This window comes from Vulpes vulpes, chromosome X, assembly GCF_048418805.1.
Source record: "Vulpes vulpes isolate BD-2025 chromosome X, VulVul3, whole genome shotgun sequence".
Taxonomy (NCBI): Eukaryota; Metazoa; Chordata; class Mammalia; order Carnivora; family Canidae; genus Vulpes; species Vulpes vulpes.
Window position 1 is genome coordinate 76973197 of NC_132796.1, and position 21881 is coordinate 76995077.

Below are 21881 nucleotides of genomic sequence, written 5' to 3' on the forward strand. Positions count from 1 at the left end.
TTCCACTCAGAGTCCCCTTTAATATTCTTTCAGCGCTCATTTAGTGGTCCCAAACTCCTTTAGGTTTTGTTTGCCTGGGAAACTCTTTATTTCTCCTTCTATTCTGAATGATAGCCTTACTGAATAGAGTAGTCTTGGCTGCAGATTTTTCCCATTCAGTACTTTGAATATATTATGCCAATCCCTTCTTGTTTGCCAAGTTTCAATTGAGAAATCTCCAGCTAACCTTATGGGTTTTCCCTTGTAAGTTAAGGACTTTTTTTTTTTATCTTGTTGCTTTTAAGATTTTTTTCTGTATCACTATAATTTGCCAACTTAAGTATAATATGTCTTTTTTTAAAGATTTTATTTATCTATTCATGAGAGAGAGAGAGAGGCAGAGACATAGGCAGATGCAGCAGGAGGCTCCACACAATAAGCCCAATGCACGACTCAATCCTGGACCGTAGGATCACCCCCTGAGCCGAAGGCGGACACTCAACCCCTGAGCCACCCAGGCATCCCAAGTATAATATATCTTTGTGTTGGCCTGCTTTTGTTTATTTTGATGGGTTTTCTTGTGCCTCCTGGATCTAGATGTCTGTTTCTTTCCCCAGATTAGGGAAGTTTTCAGGTATTACTTCTTTAAATAAATTTTCTTTCCCCTTTTCTCTCTCTTCTTCTGGGACTCCTATAATACAAATGTTAGTACATTTGACTGAGTTGCTGAGGAGTTCTTTCTCTCTTTTGTTAAGCTTCATTATTTTCCATTACTTTGTCTTCAAGGTCACTAATTCATTCCTCTGCTTCTTCCAGCCTAATGCTCATTGCATCAATCCTGTTTTCAATCTCATTTATTACATTCATCTCAGGTTGATTCTTTTTAAACTCTTTTTTTCCCTGTGGTAAGAGTATCACTGATGTCTTTTATTCTCTTCTCAAGCTCAGTGGGTGTTCTTATGATTGTTGTGTTAAATTTTCCATCAGGCATGTTACTTATATCTGTTTCACTTAGATCTCTGGCCATGGCCTTATCTTGATCCATCATTTGGGATAGATTACTCCATTTTGGCGTTTTATCTAAGTCTCTGCCTTCTCTGTACATTAGAAAAGCCAGTCATGTCTCCTGCTCTCTCTTTAATGTGGCCTCTTCTCTCCCTTTAGTTGTGGAGTTTGTTCTATCAGTTTTCAGGTCTATTTCTGGGGTATTTAGGATGATTTTATGGTTGTCTAGATGTGTTCAGGGGACGAGATGTGCCTAGGGTCCTCCTATTCAGCTGCCATCTTCTTCCAACTTTCTGGATTATTTGTCTTGCCAGAACTTACCAGAAGCCTTCCTGGTTTCTGATAATTTAAGCCATCCTAGGACAGAATGTCTGTTCAACTAGGAAACGTGCTCCTCCACATTTGCCTTCTGACACAAGCTCTCAGATGCCTTGTTTGGCATCAAATAAGATGATTATAATCATCTTATATTTCCTTCATTCTATTGATGTGATGTATTATATTTACTGATCTTTTTTGTTGAACTACCCCTCCATTTCTTGGCTAGATTGCACCTGGCCATGGTGTATAACCTTTAAAGAAGTTATTGGAATTGGTTTGCTAGTATTTTGTTGAGTATTTATGCATCTATATTAATAAGAGATGTTAGTGTTTTCTTTTCTAGTGATGTGTTTATCTGACCTTGGTATCAGGGTAATACTGGCCTCATAAAATGTGTTAGGAAGTGTTCTCTCATCTATTTTTTGGAAGATTTTGGAGATGGATTGGCATTAATTCTTTATTGTTTGATAGAACTCACCACTGAAGCCATCTGATGTTGGACTTCACATGTTTGGAGGATTTTTCAGTGCTCATTCAATCTCTTGTTATAGATCTGTGGATATTTTCTATTTCTTCTTGAGTGAGTTTAGGTGATTTATTTCTAGGAATTTCTCTATTTCATCTAGGTTATCTAATTTGTTGGCATATGAATGTTCATAGTATTCTATTATAATACTTTCTATTTCTGTAATGAATCCCACTTTCATTACTGATGTTAATTATTTGTGTTTTCTCTCTTTTTGGGGGGAGTCAGTCTGGGTAAAGATGATCAATTCTGTTGATCTTACAAAGGATGAACTTTTGGTTTCATAGATTCTATTATTTTTCTATTCTCCATTTAGTTTATGTCTATGTCTGCTTTAAGGATCATTTCCTTCTCTTGAGTTTAGTTTTCTATATTTCTCATTCCTCAAAGTATAATATTAGGTAGTTGAATTGAGGTCTTTTTTAATACTACTCTTTCAGCTATAAATTTCCCTCTGAAATTTATATTTTCACTGTAGTCCATAAGTTTTATGTTATATTTTTGTTTTCACTCATCTCAAGATATTTTATAATTTCTCTTGTGATTTCTTCTTGACCTGGATTTAAAGAAATCCACATTTGATGCAGGTTTGCTATGCAGCTTCTGCCCATCTTCAGGTCAGTGGTTAGAGCCATAATGGTAGGTAACCCAGACTGTATACACATACATAAACATGTGCAGACATATATACGCACACAGAAAAGTATATTGTTTAATTTCCACATATTTATGAATTCCTCAGTTTTCCTTCAATTATTAACTTCCACTTTTCATCCCATTGTGGTCACAGAACATACTTTGTGTTGGCAAGGATATGGAGAAAAGGATCTTATGTGCTGTTGGTGGGAATGTAAATTATACATTGATATAGCCATTTAAAAAACAGTATGCAGATCCTTTAGAGTACTGAAAATAGATCAGCCTACCATATGCTCTCTCTCTCTCTATATATATATATATATGGATATAGATATAGATAGATAGATATAGATATAGCTATAGATATATCTGACTGAATATACATGTATATATATATATATGACTGATATACATATATGATAGATAGATAGATAGATGATAGATAGATATATCTCCAAAGGGAATAAAAACAGTATCATGGATATCTGCATTCCCATGTCTATTGCAGCATTATCACAGTAGTCAATATGGTAGCAACTTTCTTGTCCATCAACTGATGAATGGGAAAAAAAATTGATCTATCTGTCCATCTGTGTATATATAATGGAATAGCATTCAGCCATAAAATAGAAGGAAATTTTGCTATTCTGACAATGCAGATAAACCTGGAGGACATTGTGCTAAGTGAAATAATCCACACATAGAAACACAAAGATTGTATGATCTTATTTGTATGTAGAATCTAAAAAAGTAGTACTCAGAAACCCTGAGAGATTAGAGGGTGCCAGGAGCTGAGGATTGTGTGAAACAGAGAGAAGTTGGTCATTGCATACAAACTTGCAGTTATAAGATGAATAACTTCTAGGGAATCTAATGTACAATGCATAATGGTTATAGTTAATAATACTATATTTAATACTTTAAATTTGCTAAGAGTAGACTTTACGTGTAACTGCAAAAAAGGTAACTATGAGGAAATAAATATTAATTAGCTTAATTGTGGTAATCATTTCACAGTCTTTCTCTCTCTCTCTCTCTCTCTCTCTCTCTCTATATATATATATATATATATATATATAACTATCACATTGTACACTGTAAATATATACAAGTTTTGTCAGTTGTGCCTCAATAAACATGAAAAAATAAAAACAAACAAGATACTTTGTATAGTTTCAGTCTTTATAAATTTATTGAGGCATATTTTGTGGCCTGATACACAGTTTATCCTGGTGATATTTCATGTGGTTTTGATAAGAACGTGTATTACATTGTTGTTGAATAAAGTGTTCCATATATGTTATAGTTTTATAATGTTCACACCTGTCTTTCCTTATTCCCCTTCTGTTTAGATATTCATCCATTATTCAAACTGCCATATTGAATTCACCCACTATTATCATAGAACTGTGTGTTTCTCCTTTTAGTTCTGTAAAAGTGTTTTTCCACATAATTTGGGACTGTGTTTTTAGGTGCATATTAATTTGTAGTCGTTATATCTTTTTGATAAATAGACTCTTATCAGCATATAACATTCTTCCTTCTCTCTTGTAACAGTTTTTTTCTTTAATTCTGCTTTGATATTAGTATGGCCCTCCAGCTCCCTTTTGGTTACTATTTGCATAAAGCAGATTTTTTCTATTGTTTTACTTTCAATTTACTTATGTCTTTGAATGTCTTATAGAAAGGATCTATTTTTTTTTAAAGAAAGCATCTATTTGCCTGTTTTTCCACTTGCCAATCTCTGACTTTTGTAGAATTTAATCCACTTATATTTAATCTAATTATTGATGAAAAAGGACATATTTCTGCCATTTGTTGTTTTCTGTTTCTCTTATACCTTTTTTGCCCTTTGTTTCCTCTGTTACTGCCTTCTTTTTTGTTCAGTAGATTTTTTTTTTTATATATAATGACTGGTTTGATTTCCTTCACATTTATTTTTGTATATATTTTTAGGTATTATATTTGTGGTTGTCATGGGAGTTAAATTTTACATCATAAATTTATAACAATGTAGTTTAAATTGATACCAACTTAAGTTCAAAAGCATATAAAAATTGTGCTCCTCTACAGCTCTCACATTCCCCCATTTATGTTCTTGTTATTCCAGATTACATCTGTGTACATTGTGTGCTCTATAACATGGATTTATAATCATTTTGTATATTGTTTTATAGGTATTTGTTTTTATGTAGAAAATAAAACGTAGAGATACAGACTAAAAATAAAATTATCTTGGCTTTTATATTGGCCCATGTAGTTATTTTTAATAGAGATCTTTATTTCTAAATGAAACAAGTTACTGCCTAATGACCTTTCATATCAATTTGAAGGACTGCTGTTAGCATTTCTTATAGGGTAGATCTAGTGGTAATAAACACCTCCAGCTTCTGGTAATTTTCTAATGTCTTAATTTCTCCCTCATTTTTGAAGGACAGTTTTGCTAGATATAGAATCTTATGCTTACATTTTTTTGTTTTCCTTAGCAATTTAGATATATCATCCACTGCCTTTGTTTTCTTTGGATATAGAATCTTTGGTTGATGGGTTTTTTTTTCCAATACTTTAAGAGATTCACACAAGAAAGGTTATAACCAGACTGATGAGAAGCAAAAAAAGAGGCACCATGAAAGTAGCAAGAAAAAAGTGACTCCTCATGAGTAAGGGAGTCTTGTTAAGATTAATGGCAGATTTCTCATCAGAAACCACAAAGCTAAAAGTCAGTGGGATTTCACATTTAGTTTTTCCTACTTGGAATTTGTTGAGCTTTATGGATGTGTACATTCATAACTTTCATCCGATTTGGGGATATTTTTTGCCATTATTTTTGTTCTTTTTTCTCTCATCTCCTTCAGAGACTTGTATAATGTGAACATTGGTCTGGTTGATGGTGTCCAACCAGTCCCTTACACTCTACGTTTCATTCTTTTTTTTCTTTCTGCTCCTCAAACTAGATAATTTCAATTGAAATACTTTCAGATTTGCAAATTTTATCTTCTGCCTGCTCAAATCTTCTTTTGATTCCTCTAGTGAATTTTTCATTTCAGTTATTGAGCTTTTCAGCTCTAGAATTTCTATTTGATTACTTTCTATAATTTCTTTATCTTTGTTGATATTCTAAATTTTTTCATACATTATTTTCCTGGTTTCTTTTAGATCTTTGTTCATGTTTTCCTCTTGCTCTTTGAACATACTTAAGATAGTTGTTTTATTTTTTTAGTTTTTTTTTTAAGATTTTATTTATTCACTCATGAGAGACACACAGAGAGAGGGAGAGAGAGGCAGAGACACAGGCAGAGGGAGGGAGCCCAATGTGGGACTCAGTCCCGGGTCTCCAGGATCACGCCCTGGACTGAAGGTGGCACTAAACCCCTGAGCCACCGGGGCTGCCCAAGATAGTTGTTTTAAAGTGTTTGTCTCAAACATCCAAAGTTCAGACTTCTTCAGAGACTGTTTCTATCCATCTATTTTGTTCCTTTGGAAGGACCATACTTTCCTATTTATTTGTATAATTTTGATTTCTTTGCAAAAACTAGAAATAAAAACATTAAAATATGGTAACTGGAAATTCTCCTCGGGATTTGCCAGGGTTTTTAATTTTTTTTAATATTTTATTTATTTAAGAGACACAGAGAGAGTGAGCAAGAGAGAGAGCACAAGCAAGGTGAGAGGCAGAAGGAGAAGCAGGCTCCTCACTGAGCAGGGAGCCCAATGTAGGGCTTGATCCCAGGACCCTGAGATCATGACCTGAGCTAAAGGCAGGCATTTAACCCAATGAGCCACCCAAGTACCCCAGGGCTTTTAATTTTTTAAGTTGTAGTAGTCCATTTGTCTAGTGACATTTCCCAGAATTTTTTCAGGCTGTTTCTTGTTGCATGTGATCATTGAAATTTCTTTTACTTAGCATGTATTAAGTTATTTTTTTGGCAAGTGTTTCTTTAAATAACAGGAACTGAAAACTGAGATACTAGCCCTTCCAATCTTTGCAGACTGGCTCTATATTTAGGCTCTCCTTCAATACTTAGATAGACTTACACCTAGCCTAGGAATCAGCCCAGGGAGAAATGTTACGATCTCAGGTCTTTCTTGCATATACATCTTACCCTGAGTGTGCACTTGACTTTCTAAATTTCCAAAGATACAGGAATGCTTTTGAATACATCAATTTCCCAAAAGAACTTTTGCCCCTGGCTTTTCCTGTCTGGCCTTAGGGCATTTATGTCTCAACTGTAATCTAATGCCCCAGATGTCTTTGGGTTGTTTGTCTACCTTCTAATGTTTTGCAGCAATGACCAATGCTATTCCAGCCTGCTTGAGTTCCAAATGAGGTGGAACAGAGACAGGAGTCTTGTATCAGTCCTTTAGAAATCTCCCAGAGAGGTTAGAACAGACCTCCACAAAAATTTGTGAATAGTATCTGCTCTGCTCCCTCTAGAACCTAGAACTAGGGTCCCATACTAGGAATGCAGGTTGCCTTCTTCAAAGGCAACCTTGCTGGGGAGAGGGGGGACAAAGGCAAGTAAAAATGCTGTAAAGTTTTCCTACTTCTTGATTCGGCATTCACTTTGTTGCTGTAAACTTTGAATTGTTTCTAGATTTCTGACAAGCAAGGTCATTTCCAACAGTTTCTGCATATCTTTTAATGTTTCTGGGGGGGCGGGGTGGGGGATGGAAGCTTTCAGTTGCCTATTCTACCATTTTGGCCAAATCATAAAGTTTTGTTGTTTCTTGATATTGTTGGTGGCTGCTGATAATAAATGCTTAGGTCCATTAATTCATAAGACACTGCAAATTGGTCATGACCTAATTCTATCATTCCTTCTTCATTTAGTAGCTGAAACACCTTTATAAGGAGAAATTTCTTCTGATTTATTATTTGGTTAATAAGATATACAGTTCATTGAGGAAAAGCAGAATAGATGCTTGATTCTTTCTCTTTATCAATTTTTATTTTTTTTTATTATTTTTTTTAATTAATTTTTATTGGTGTTCAATTTACCAACATACAGAAAAACACCCAGTGCTCATCCCGTCAAGTGTCCACCTCAGTGCCCGTCACCCATTCCCCTCCAACACCCGCCCTCCTCCCCCCTTCCACCACCCCTAGTTCATTTCCCCGAGTTAGGAGTCTTTATGTTCTGTCTCCCTTCCTGATATTTCCCAACATTTCTTCTCCCTTCCTTTATATTCCCTTTCACTATTATTTATATTCCCCAAATGAATGAGAACATACACTGCTTGTCCTTCTCCGATTGACTTATTTCACTCAGCATAATACCCTCCAGTTCCATCCACGTTGAAGCAAATGGTGGGTATTTGTCGTTTCTAATCGCTGAGTAATATTCCATTGTATACATAAACCACATCTTCTTTATCCATTCATCTTTCGATGGACACCGAGGCTCCTTCCACAGTTTGGCTATTGTGGCCATTGCTGATAGAAACATCGGGGTGCAGGTGTCCCGACGTTTCGTTGCATCTGAATCTTTGGGGTAAATCCCCAACAGTGCAATTGCTGGGTCGTAGGGCAGGTCTATTTTTAACTCTTTGAGGAACCTCCACACAGTTTTCCAGAGTGGCTGCACCAGTTCACATTCCCACCAACAGTGTAAGAGGGTTCCCTTTTCTCCGCATCCTCTCCAACATTTGTTGTTTCCTGCCTTGTTAATTTTCCCCATTCTCACTGGTGTGAGGTGGTATCTCATTGTGGTTTTGATTTGTATTTCCCTGATGGCAAGTGATGCAGAGCATTTTCTCATGTGCATGTTGGCCATGTCCATGTCTTCCTCTGTGAGATTTCTCTTCATGTCTTTTGCCCATTTCATGATTGGATTGTTTGTTTCTTTGGTGTTGAGTTTAATAAGTTCTTTATAGATTTTGGAAACTAGCCCTTTATCTGATATGTCGTTTGCAAATATCCTCTCCCATTCTGTAGGTTGTCTTTTAGTTTTTTTGACTGTATCCTTTGCTGTGCAAAAGCTTCTTATCTTGATGAAGTCCCAATAGTTCATTTTTGCTTTTGTTTCTTTTGCCTTTGTGGATGTATCTTGCAAGAAGTTACTGTGGCCGAGTTCAAAAAGGGTGTTGCCTGTGTTCTCCTCTAGGATTTTGATGGACTCTTGTCTCACATTTAGATCTCTCATCCATTTTGAGTTTATCAATTTTTAAAATTGAAATTGGATCCCTAGAATTTTCCAGATCACCAGTTAGTTTGTTTTAGGTATTTTTCATAATGTTATGAACTCATGGATTTAAGTATATTTGATGTGTTTTTCCATTGTAATTACCATCCCCATTATTGTCACGCTATCTCATCTTTGGCTAGTAGGAAACTTGAAATTTCCTTATGAATCCTTTTGATATAATTCTAATGGTTTGCAATAGCTTTTTGATACCTGGTTTGACAAAGTATATCCATGCTTATTGTGAACATTTTCTCCTACAGACATGGAATCAGCTATTTCTCCACAGAGCTCTGGTATTTAGGCATTATGGGTGTCAATTGATACTGGTCTAGTTATTATTTCTAGGCCTTTGCAGTGGACAGAACTAGAAAATGTACTCAGCTGACTGGTTGGTTGCTTAGTTAAGACAAAATATCTTATGATTTCATTTTTATATTTTCAATTCACATTCTCAACTACAGAATTTTGACTTAGGAGATAAAGATAGAAGAGGCATTTTTCCACTCCCAAGAATCCTGGCTCTGAAGGCCCTGGAAATTACAGGATCAGAATATTATATAATTTCTTTGCATTCACTCACCACATATAAAAACAGTTTCAGAATAATCACTTCAACATTTGCATCCACAATATTACTATAAACAATTAAGGTTTATTTTGTTAGTTTGTTTTGCAGTATGCCCACTAGGAATACATTAATTATTATTCTTTAAAGCCACTTGTGTTATTTCTCTTTGTAGGGTTATACTATCCACTCGATACACATTTAGGTTCATTTCTTTTATTTTGATGCTTAGGTTCATTTCTTTTATTACTTTCTTTAAATAAACACTTAATTTTCTAAATTATTTCCATGGTTCAATAGTCAAATATAGAAAAAGAATATATATTTAAAGAGATTTAGCTTTTATCCCTGCTCCTTTCACCTGTCCTTCTTGCCCACTGTAGGTGACTTTTTAATTTACCCTATCATATATTTTTCCATTGTTTGTTTTATAATATAAGCAGATATGTTTGTATTTCAAAGAGAGAGAATGAGTCATGCTCCTCTTTCTTATATAAATATGATACTACTACTTTTGAGAATAATTTGACAATACCAAATATGTTATACCCTCTGACCTATGTGTTGGGTACACAAGGGACATGCTCTAAGATGTTTATTGGAGCTATTGTAAATGATGTGACAATGAAGATAAGGATGTATGTATCTTTTCAAGTTAGTGTTTTTGTATTCTTTGGATAAGTACCCAGAAGTGGAACAGTTAGATCTATATGGTAAATCTATTCTTAATTTAAAAAAAAAAATAACCTCCATGCTTTTTCCCTACCAGCTGCACCAGTTTATATTGCCATCAACAGTGTATGAGGCCTCCCTTCTCCCCACATCCTCTCCAATAGTTATTTCTTGTCTTTTTGATAATAGCCATTCTCACAGGTATAAGGTGATATTTTGTTGTGCTTTAGATTTGTATTTTCCTAATAATTAGTGATGTTGAGCTTCTTTTCATATGCCTGTTGGCCATCTATAGGTCTTCTTTAGAAAAATATCTATTCAGATCCTCTGCCCTTTTGTTAATCAGGTTTTTTTTAATTGTTGAGTTGTAGGAGTTCTTTCTGTATTTTAGATATTAATCCCTTATCAGATATATGCAAATATCTCCTCCCATTGACAGGGTTGCCATTTGTTTTAATGATGGTTTCCTTTGCTATGCAAAACCTTTTTAGTATGATATAATCCCATTTTTGTTTTGTTTTGTTCCCCTTGCCTTTGGAGTCAGATTCAGAAACACATCTTAAGTCTGATGTCTTAGTGCCTTAGGAGCTAACTGCCTATGTATTATTCTAGGAATTTTATGGTTTCAGGTCTTACATCCATGTCTTTAATGCAGTTTGAGGTAATTTTTTTAAAGATGTATTTATTCATGAGAGACACACAGAGAGAGAGGCAGAGACACAGGCAGAGGGAGAAGCAGGCTCCCTGCAGGGAGCCCAATGTGGGACTCGATCCCCAATCCCAGGATCACGACCTGAACCGAAGGCAGGCGCCCTATGAGCCATCCAGGCGTCCCTTGGGTTAATTTTTGAGTATGGTATAAGTTAGTGGTTAGTCTCATCTTTTTGCATGTGGCTATCCAGTTTTCTCAGCACCATTTATTGAACAACTGTCCTTTCTCCATTGTGTGTTCTCAGCTTCTTTGTCATAAAAGAATTGTCCATATATGTGTGAGTTTCTTTCTGGGCTCTCAATTCTATTCCATTGATCTGTGGGCCTGTTTTTATGCCAGTATCATACTGCTTACATTACTATATAGCTTTGCAGTATATTTAGAAATCTGCCAGTATGATATCTCTAACTTTGTTACTCTTTCTAAAGATTGCCCTGGCTGTTTGAGGTCTTTAGTGGTTCCATACAGATTTTAGAATTACTTGTTCTAGTTCTGTGGAAAATTCCATTGGGATTTGGATGGAGATTGCACTGAATCTGTAGATTGCTTTGAGTAGTATGGACATTTTAACAATATTAATTTTTCTAGTCCATGAACATAGAATATCTTTCCCTTTGTGTCATCTTCAGTTGCTTTCATCAGTGTCTAATAGTACAGTTCTTTCACAGCCTTGGTTAAATTTGTGTTTGGTATTTTATTCTTTTTAGTACAGTTGTAAATGGGATTGCTTTCTTAAATTCTCTTTCTCATAGTTATTAGTGTATAGAAATAACACACATTTCTGTATATTGATTTTGTATACTGCATCTTTACTGAATTTTTTAGTTGTAAAAGGTGTTTTTAGTGTAAAAGGTGTTTTTTAGGAATATATATGAAGTCATATACATATGACTTTACATATATATATATATATATATATATATATATATATATATGCTTTTTATTTTCTTGCCTTATTGCTGTGTTAGAACTCCCAATACTCTATTGAAGAACAGTGATGACAGAGGATATCTTTGTCTTATTCCTGATCTTAGAGAAAATGCTTTCAATTTTTCACTGTTGAGTATGACAGTAACAGTATTGTTGAGATCACAAAACATTACAGGTAGCCTCTGACTTACACACTTTTTTTAAAACTGTATTTTATACTTGCTACTGAGTGAAAAATACCCTGTTCTTTTCTAGCCTTGTAGATCTTGCACCAAGATGGAGTTAGTGGATGCAAGAGGAGGAAGAGGCAAAGAAAATAACTCCTCACCCTCCCAAATGCTTCCATACATCCCTGACCATCACTTTTATCCATATAACAAAATTCTCAGAGTAGATTTTGTGAAGAAACAAAATCACCATTCCTACATACATACATTTATATGTTTTTTTTTTACCTCATAACCTTAATGTGGTCTTCTACTGAAGATTTTCCCCACTAAACATGTCTCTTCTCACCAGAAATTGGGTAAAATGAATCATTAAAATAAGTTATTATAATTATGTAATCATATATATGTATGTGCATATATACATACCAACAAGCCCATAATTTTGCTAGGTAATTAACCTGTATCTTTGTTGTGCTTTAGGCTTAAAAACATAATGTGTCTTATATTATAATTCTAGTAGTATTCAACTAAAAATAAAAGAATTTCAGTTCATAATTTTCCATCATATTTTTAGAAAAACCTAAACTCTAGATGTATATATGTCTCCTAATTATTGCCTTTGAAATCTTATTGTTCACTAACAATGACTGACAATATCTCTTGTATTGAATTCATGCCCATTTGTAGTAATTGTGAACATGTAATCAGGGTATTTTCAGAGGAATTTTTCAAATAAACATTTGTACCTTGCCAGTCCTTGATAAGAACACTCAAAGCATAGCAGATATTCTGACTTATTCCTGACAGGGTCAGTCATAGAAGTTTTTTCCTGTAAGGTAGGTATAATAATTTAGTTTTTAAAAAATTGGAATAGCTTATAACTTTCCTTTGCATGTTCTTTTAGAACAAGTAAGTCAGGAATATTCACTATAACTTGAGGCATTGTAAGAGCTACTTGTTCTAATTAAGTACTTTTACTAGTTTGGGGAAAGGAGATTTGTTTTAGAAGATAAAAAAGGGGAAAAAAAGAAGATAAAAAAGATTAAATCATTCTACAGTTCTCAGTTTAAAACTATTAACTGAGTTTTCCTCTTGGCTCTGATTGATACCATTCTTTTTCATGTGTCATCACATTTCTTATTCTTTTTGTTATCAAGCATTATCATAGAATTTAAGTGTGTTCATCAACTGAATTTTGAACTAAACTCTTTTGTAATATTGCATTATTTTGAATTTTTGGTGAGTAGGAAGTATATATTCAACTTCATCATCTCTTACAACTCAGTCTAGTACTTTACCCCATAAGAAATTTTTAGTAAGTTTCTGGCTAGGATTAAAAAACTAAGAAAGTAGTCTGGGAATAAGGTATGTTTCAAAAGCAGGAGTGGTATATTAACCACATTGAATCTTTGCTGTTGAAATCCCCTTCAGTCTTAGCAAAGTTTTTTCAATGCTAGGATAATAATAAACACCAAGGCATATACCACTTGCAAGGAAACAATTCAGCAACCTTGGTAAACTCTGAAACAGAGGTGCTGTCAGTTTGTCTCACCTAGCAGAACTGACAACATGAGAGTCTTGTTCCAAAGTCTATTTTTTTCTGATTCTGCCATGTGTCTTCAGTTCTCAGGGCATATTATTCAATTAAAATATTATTTTACCAAATTCCTTAGCACAGTGTCTGGAATATATATAACAAGTGTTCACTAATTATTTGCTGAAAGAATAAATGTCATAATGTGTAGGGAAGAAATTATATTCTGTTTCAGAAAATAAATGTGTTAGATAAACTGTACATAAGTGATAAATTGACTTGATGATAAAAAAGTAATCAAAAATTGAAGAGGGGGGATTCCTGGGTGGCTCAGAGGTTTAGTGCCTGCCTTTGGCCCAGGGCGTGATCCCAGAATCAAGTCCCACATCGGGCTCCCTGCATGGAGCCTGCTTCTCCCTCTGCCTGAGTCTCTGCCTCTCTCTCTCTCTCTCTCTCTCTCTCTCTCTGTCTCTCATGAATAAATAAATAAATAATCTTTAAAGAAAAACAAAAAACAAAAATTGAAGAGGTCTTCTTGAAGGAGAGTTATATCAATGAAATAGACTGTATTTTGTATCTGTTCGGGCTACTTTTAGCGAAGATTAACAAAATTTTATCAGAAGCTTAAATTCCACCAATGGTGAGAGGTGGTCCCATGTCTAACAATTATGAATTTGAATTAACTTGAATTTGTCACTGAATATAAAAGGAATATATGTTTATTTAAGGGAGTTTAGAAAATACAGAAAAAAGTATAAGGAAGGTAATTACAAATCTTCATAATTCCAGCAACACAGAAAAATAATATCTATTTTTAATATTTTAGAGGAAAAGCTTATTTTGAAAATGAATGTAGTCCTCTCTTCACTTCAATAAGAATTACCTTTTGGACATTCAATTTACTTTTTAAATTATTTATTTTTTATTGGAGTTCATTTTTTTTTGCAAATAGTAAACTGATATTTATTTAGTTCATTATAATATAAAACATTAGAAACATAGAGAATTAAAGTTTTTCCTTTCATTGTAAAAATGTTACCAACAGTAGTTTGAACAGCATTTGCCTTTTTTTTTCCATCACATGACTTACATTACGAAGCAAGTCGTTTTTCTATGCCTTTGCCTTTGTGAATTGTCATATTCCTTTCTAAGTTTGGATCAGCTTCCAACATTTTATCCTTTGCACTTTCAACGTTATGAAATATCTCTGAGAGTTCTCTTAATGTGAATTTTTTTCTTGGCATCACTTCCTCCAGGACATCTTCATCCTATTTGTCACAACCACTTTTCTCATTTATGTTGATAATTTCACTTTCAGTAGGTTCCTTTGGCTGCATATCTAAAGTCCCTCAAATTGGCAGCAGGATTGGAATTCCCACCATCAGCTTTTTCTTCTAGAATTCTATTTATCTTTAATTCACATTTCTCTTCCAACGTTATCACTTTGTTTCTTTTTGACACTTTCATCCTTTTTAGCCAATTCCCCCTTTCAATGATCCATTTTTGTAAAATGTCATGTAGGTTTATTGCTGAGAAGCAGAGAGGCAACACAACTACACACTTTTTCATCTCTGCATGAACTGAGTAACAGATACACCATGACTTTGAAAGAACTGATTGGTCACTATTCATAGTGATTTGTGGATTGAAAGACTATTAGTGAAGTTTGCACTTCTTGCACTTACAATTAATATATTGTGCTAACTGAAATTTAGATATCATTGGGACTCTGGTGTTCTATAACTAAATTATGATAATTGACATTTGTGCATATGGGAACTTGTGCATATAAAGTAAAATTCTATACTGTCAGTATAGAATTTTAGAGCTTCTATAACTTCCTGGTTATCTCTCGTAACATTAAAAAAATGCCTCTTTTTGGGACGCCTGGGTGGCTCAGTGGTTGAGCATCTGCCTTAGGCTCAGGGCGTTATCCCAAGTCTGGGATTGAATCCTGCATTGGGCTCTCTGTGAGGAGCCTGCCTCTCCCTCTATGTCTCCGCCTCTCTCTCTGTCACTGTGTCTCATGAAGAAATAAATAAAATCCCTAAAAAGTCTCTTTTTATCTCTAAGAATATTCCTGCTTTATTGTAAACTTTGCCTGATATTAGTATAGCTATACCTTTTGTTTATGTTTGAATATTGTGTCTTTTTCCATCCTATTACTTTTTATCTTTCTGTGTAATTATATTTATCATAATTTGTTTGACGTCAATATACCATTATTTTTCAGGCTAAATTTTCCCACTGGAGTATTTAAGTCTAATTACATTGAATGCATGTAATTAATGATATTTAGTTTTTTTTTATTGGAGTTCAGTTTGCCAACATATAGCATAACACCCAGTGCTCATCCCGTCAAGTGCCCCCCTCAGTGCCCATCACCCAGTCACCCCAACCCCTCACCCACCTCCCTTTCCACCACCCCTTGTTCGTTTCCCAGAGTTAGGTGTCTCTCATGTTCTTGGACATTCAATTTACATTTTATATGTGGTCGTTTGATTTTTAAAGTTAAACTATTCCTCATTAATCTGTGCTTTTTTTTTGTACTGAATGACTTGATTTGGTTAGTTTACAGGTCCTCATTGTGTCTCATTGTGTCTTTAACAGGTCGAGAAAGCACAAGCACTAGTACCATAGGGAAAGCCAGAAAAACTATAAGCGATAGGTGGGAAAGCCAGCTATGGAGAGAGAAAAAGTTTGGCTTAATAGATCACCTGCATTACAGCCATGTTTATCCTGAAAGTATCCCACGGAAGTTTATTTTTGAGCAGAGAAAGTTTCTTACTGAGCAGTTTAATTCTCAGCCTGCAAAATACATACCACCGGAGGGAAGGCCCCCAAAACTTGATGACTTTAAGAGCGCCCGAAGCCTTGGGCATTTTGAAGTGACCATCCTAGGTAAGTGAAGTGTTCTTTCCTTTGAATATTATTAATTTAATATATTTTCAATATATATGATACTATTTTGCTTGAAAAAATTAAGTTCCCCACCCCCAAAAAATATATTTATTTAGCTCAAGCCAATCGAGAAATGGAGCAGTAGTTCTGGAATACATTAAGCTCTGTGGGCTTTTAACATCGGCAAGTCCTGGAAAAGTTTTTGGGCCAAGAAGAATGGGAACCAGGGTAACTTTCCTTACCCCTGACCACATGACTACTTCTAAAATTGATTTTGTATTTCTTTTTTTTTAATTTTTTATTTATTTATGATAGTCACACACACACAGAGAGATAGGCAGAGACATAGGCAGAGGGAGAAGCAGGCTCCATGCACCGGGAGCCCGACGTGGGATTCGATCCCGGGTCTCCAGGATCGCGCCCTGGGCCAAAGGCAGGCGCTAAACCGCTGCACCACCCAGGGATCCCGATTTTGTATTTCTTTAGGCACCACTTTTTTGCTCATGTTTTCTGCCTCTTTCTCAGTGCATCTGAACTGTTGAGAGGTAAAATGTGGGTTAAAGAGAAAAGGGATACTAAACAAGAGAAGCTCCTATGAACAGAAGTCTGTTAGCCCCTAAAAAAATAAAATTCTCAACTAAGGTTGTAACAGAAAGAAGATAAAAAACTTCCCTGGTCTGTAAGGGAAAATAAACTGATTTTCTCGGGTTGTTCAAAACTGAGAAGTGACTATAGGACTTACAGAAATTTAAAAGTCAGCACATTTTTTAAAGAGAACAACCTGATGGTCACTAGAGGGGAGATGGGTAGGGGGCTGGTTTAAATAGGTAATGGGGATGAAAGAGGGCACTTGCTGCGATGAGCCACCCGATATTATATGGAAGTGCTGAATCACTGTATTGTGCACCTGAAATTAACAATACACTGTATGTGCACTAACTGGAATTTAAATACAAACTTAAGGAAAGTCAACACATTTTTTAAACTTGTATTTAATTTTATATTTGTTTCCAATGAATGAAAAGTACACAAAAAATTAATTCTAAAAGAAAATCTTAGCCAAAATAAGCTATTCTCAGAGTCAAGGAAAATTTTTTTATTTGTATTTATGTCTAAAAGAAAGGTCTTATTACCTTAAATTAAAAGAATGAGGAAAAGTCATTAGCAAATTAATTTATGAAAGAAAATTCATAATTTTCTATGAAAAAAATTTCTATGAAAGACAATTCATTTCATAGATTTTTACATCTACAGTACTGGAATGAATTATGTTGACCTTTATCAGGATACCCTCTTCCTTTTTACTCTCTCCCACTCCCTCTTCCTTGCCTCCTCACACATAAGTATGTACATATGTGTGATTGTGTGTATGTATACAATCTATGAAAACTGAATTTCTACGGACTGTTAGACATGTCAGACCTAAGTTTCAAATGCTTCTTTTACTAGACTGCATTACTTGGTCTCTTTATATCACTTAAAAGCAAGAATCAAATGTGAAGAGGGCAAATATGTCATTCTGCCCAACCAGCTCTGGTGCACATTAGAATTATGCTGTTTTATGTCCTATTTTCAAAGACTTAAGATGGTTTACAGGGATAAAAACAGTGAAAACTAAGCCACAGATGGATAAAACAAAACAGAACATTTACAAGGAAACAAAAAGTATGTGTTAATAGGTACTTGCAAATAACTAGTTACCATTTGGCCGTAATTTTTGGTGAACTTTCTGTCAGAAAGAAAGAAGGGGACTTTTTTCCTGATGAGGTATTTAATTTTAAAGTTAAAAGAAGTTTGGATATCATCTATTCCTACACCCTGGCTAGGTAGAACCCAGGCCATGATTAGAAATCATGTCTCTTGAGTCTCTAAACATATCTTCTATTGCAGAGAAAACAAACATTCATATATAGGAAGCCTTTTATTTTTTCCTTTATCAAAACTCAAATCTGATTTTACCATATGAAACTATTGTGCAAGTAGCATAGAATAACAGTGGGTTGGTATCTTCAACTATAGTTTTTTTCTTTAACGATATGGAAATGCTCTTCAGATAATTGATTCTTGCATCAAACTTATACAATCAGTATAATAATTAGTCAAATCTCAGTAACATATTTCTGTAAAGGAGTATATTTTCACCTTAATTATCACATAATCCAAGTATTTAGCTCTCTAATGGTTTAACTTAATATACAAATGAACTCTAGAGAACTAAAATAAATGGTACTGATCCATTGATTCTTTTTTTTCTATTTCAGGTTTTTATTTAAATTCTAGTTACATGACATATAGTGTAATAATTAGTTTCAGGAGTAGAATTCAGCAATTCATCACTTACATACAATACCTAGTGCTGATCCATTGATTCTTATAGAACCTTGATGGGAGGGGGTAGCCTATCAAAATCACTTGAGGGAGATCTTGCCACACTCCTTAAAATTCTGGTACACTCCAGAGAATCAGCCTATTCAGTGTCCCTTAACTTTCTAAGGGAGACTTATTGCTAGACCAGAACCAATAACAGGGAATGTGTCCTGCTTGCCAGGTATATAGGAGTAGAATTAAGATTAAGAAATACTACTCTCTTAATAGGACTCGAAGTATAGATATTCTCAGATTTTGATTAAAATAAGTGGTAAATAGGGCAGCCCCCATGGTGCAGCAGTTTAGCACCTGCCTTCCGCCTGGGGCGTGATCCTGGAATCCCAGGATCGAGTCCCATGTCAGGCTCCCTGCATGGAGCCTGATTCTCCCTCTGCCTGTGTCTCTGCCTCTCTCTCTCTCTCTCTCTCTCTCTCTCTGTCGCTCATGAATAAATAAATAAAATTTAAAATAAATAAATAAGTGGTAAATATCAAATGTGAAAGTAGTGAACTTATACCTTTTGTGAAAGTATGAAATGTAAATTGTATTATGAGATCAGACAAATGGCCTAGCCATTGTAAGCAAGGCATGAGCAATGAACTCAAAAAAGACCATTACATCTCCTAATAATGTACTATTTGTTAAAAGATATAATCTTAAAACCAAAAGACAACCTTATGTGTGTTCTATATAAGGGGGTACATTTATTCGGTAAGGGCCAAGTAGTAGATGTTTGAGGCTTTGCAGGCCATACAGTATCTGTCCCAACTAGTATTTCTGCTCTTTTTGTGTGAAAACAGCCATAGACAATATATAAATGAATGTGTATGGCTCTGTTTGGATAAAGCTTTATTTAAAAGACACTGAAAAAGGGCAGCCCTGGTGGCGCAGCGGTTTAGCGCCACCTGCAGCCCGGGGCATGATCCTGGGGACCCTGGATCGAGTCCCGTGTCGGGCTCCCTGCATGGAGCCTGCTTCTCCCTCTGCCTGTGTCTCTGCCTCTCTCTCTCTCTATGAATAAATAAATAAATAAATAAATAAATAAATAAATCAATCAATCTTAAAAGAAAAAAAAAGAAAATCTTTAAAAGACACTGAAAAAAATAAAAAAAATAAACGACACTGAAATTTGAATTGCTTATAATTTTCACAGGTCACAAAATATTCTTCTGATTTTTTTCAAAGATTTAAGATGTTAAAAAAAACCATTCTTACTTCAGGGGTTGTTTAAAACCAGGTACAAGCTAGATTTGACCCCCAGGTCATAAATGCTGACCCCTGTCCTAGACCTCTGTTTTTAGATAAAACTAGCTAAACCAATCAAGGCAGATAAATCAATATGATATTTAAAATTCTTCCAACATGAAGATTGTCCACCTACATTGATACTATCTTCCAGTAATTGATTATCTCTCTGCAATATCTTGCTGATCTCTAGAGGACCCAGTAATTTTGAAGTGTCTCATTCTGGAAGCCAGAAATGTTATTCACACCACAACCTTGTTATAATCATTATCTGACTGGTCTAGGGTGAATCATTATTGAAAACATTGAATTATTAATCTTCCTTCTTACAGTTCTAATGGCTCCCAACAAACAGTTGGGTACTGTTGCAACATCAGAAACCTATTCCAGAAATGCTGATTCTTATATTAAAATCCTTGCTACGGGGCAGCCCAGGTGGCTCAGCAGTTTAGTGTCGCCTTCAGCCCAGGGTGTGATCCTGGAGACCCGGGATCGAGTCCCGCATCAGGCTCCCTGCATGGAGCCTGCTTCTCCCTCTGCCTGAGTCTGTGCCTCTCTCTCTCTCTGTGCATCTCTAATGAATAAATAAAAATCTTTAAAAAAAATAAAAATAAAAAAAAAATAAAATAAAATCCTTGCTACGCATCTCACTTGCTTCAAATAAATAGATATTTTTAGTAAGTACTAAAACCTCAGTCCATTGCTTATAATAAAATAACACACATTTCACAAAGAAGATACTGGAATGAAGTAACAAACTAAATTTTCAGTGCCTTTAGGCCCAGTTACAAAATCTATTGGTTCTGTCTCTCCCAATTTTAAGAATTATTCCTCCTTTAAATATAAGAAAAGTTTTCAAAACCTAGATTGAACTTCTAGATGGTATTAGTATATCATTGGCCCAATTAACACTGATTTAGTTACCCATGAAATGCTGTGAGTGAATCAAAGCTTAGGAGTCCTCTCTTCAAGAGCGACAGAACATGAGAGACTCCTAACTCTGGGAAACGAACAAAGGGTAGTGGAAGAGGAGGTGGGCGGAGGGATGGGGTGACTGGGTACAGGCACTGAGGGGGGCACTTGACAGGATGAGCACTGGGTGTTATACTATATGTTGGCAAATCGAACTCCAATAAAAAAAATATACACAAAAATAAAAAGAAGTCCTCTCTTCAATTTGCATTTGACTTAGGCAATTAGGATCATAATTCAGCCAGCCTTTTGTAAACTTCTGAAGGTCATCCACTTTGTCTCTTAGAATTCAAGAGAGAGAGAGAGACCCCCAATTTTTATATGGTTTGTTCTTTTCCTTTTTTGCAATATGCATTTAAATTATAATTAAAATTTTTAATAGCATTAATTGTAGCATCAAAGCAATTTAATGTGCTGTATTTATATTGAAATAATAAGGATTTACTTACCTTGGCTTTTTTCTCCTTTTTAAAGCAACCAAACAGGCCAACATAACTCCTCCCCTCCTTGGTACTAGCCTGCAGGCTCAGAACCAATTATTTGTACCCATAAGATATGCCTCCTTCCTTGTTGAAGCCTATTCGATCCATTGACTGAGTAGCAGTTTTTCCACTGTTGGTTCCCTCACTAGCTACATCCTTAGGATATCCTATCCCACCAAGATGCTTCTCCACCTCGTATCTCAGTAGAACAGTACACTGGATTATATGGGTTCCAGAGCTAGATTGCTATTGCCACACCTTAAATCTGTCCCTTATTTCATGGCATAATGAAAGTAATTGTAATTTAATCATAAAACCTGAAGTATCTACTATCAGATTTCATCATCATAAGACACCCTTTTCCCGCATATTTTAACATCTTTGAAAATCAGTCTGCATCTTACAATTGAAGTCATGCTTTTGTTCAGTTGGTAGTATTTTTCTCAATGGCATCTTAGATTTAGTAAAATACGGCATATGCAATGCATTATGCTAGGTGCCAGAATTATATGCCTCCCTTCCAATGCAAACACATACACTAACTTTCACACTTTTTAGTGGAAAAGAAATTCAGTAATCACAAAGAGTTGAGGAAGAAGATATATAAATTGCATATAATACACATTACAAAAGAGTAATATGAGCTTACTTGTTTGATTTTATATTTTCCTATAAT

At 35.0% G+C, this 21881-nt stretch overlaps 1 protein-coding gene across 5 annotated transcripts in view; it reads left to right on the forward strand.

The window, feature by feature from the left end:
• RADX (RPA1 related single stranded DNA binding protein, X-linked) overlaps positions 1–21881 on the forward strand; it is a 264805-nt gene that overhangs the window by 229841 nt on the left and 13083 nt on the right. For all 5 annotated transcript variants that reach the window (XM_072743305.1, XM_072743303.1, XM_072743304.1 and 2 more), the window contains one exon: positions 15849–16139. In XM_072743305.1, coding sequence (XP_072599406.1) covers positions 15849–16139 — 291 coding nt within the window. The remainder of the gene's footprint in view (positions 1–15848; positions 16140–21881) is intronic.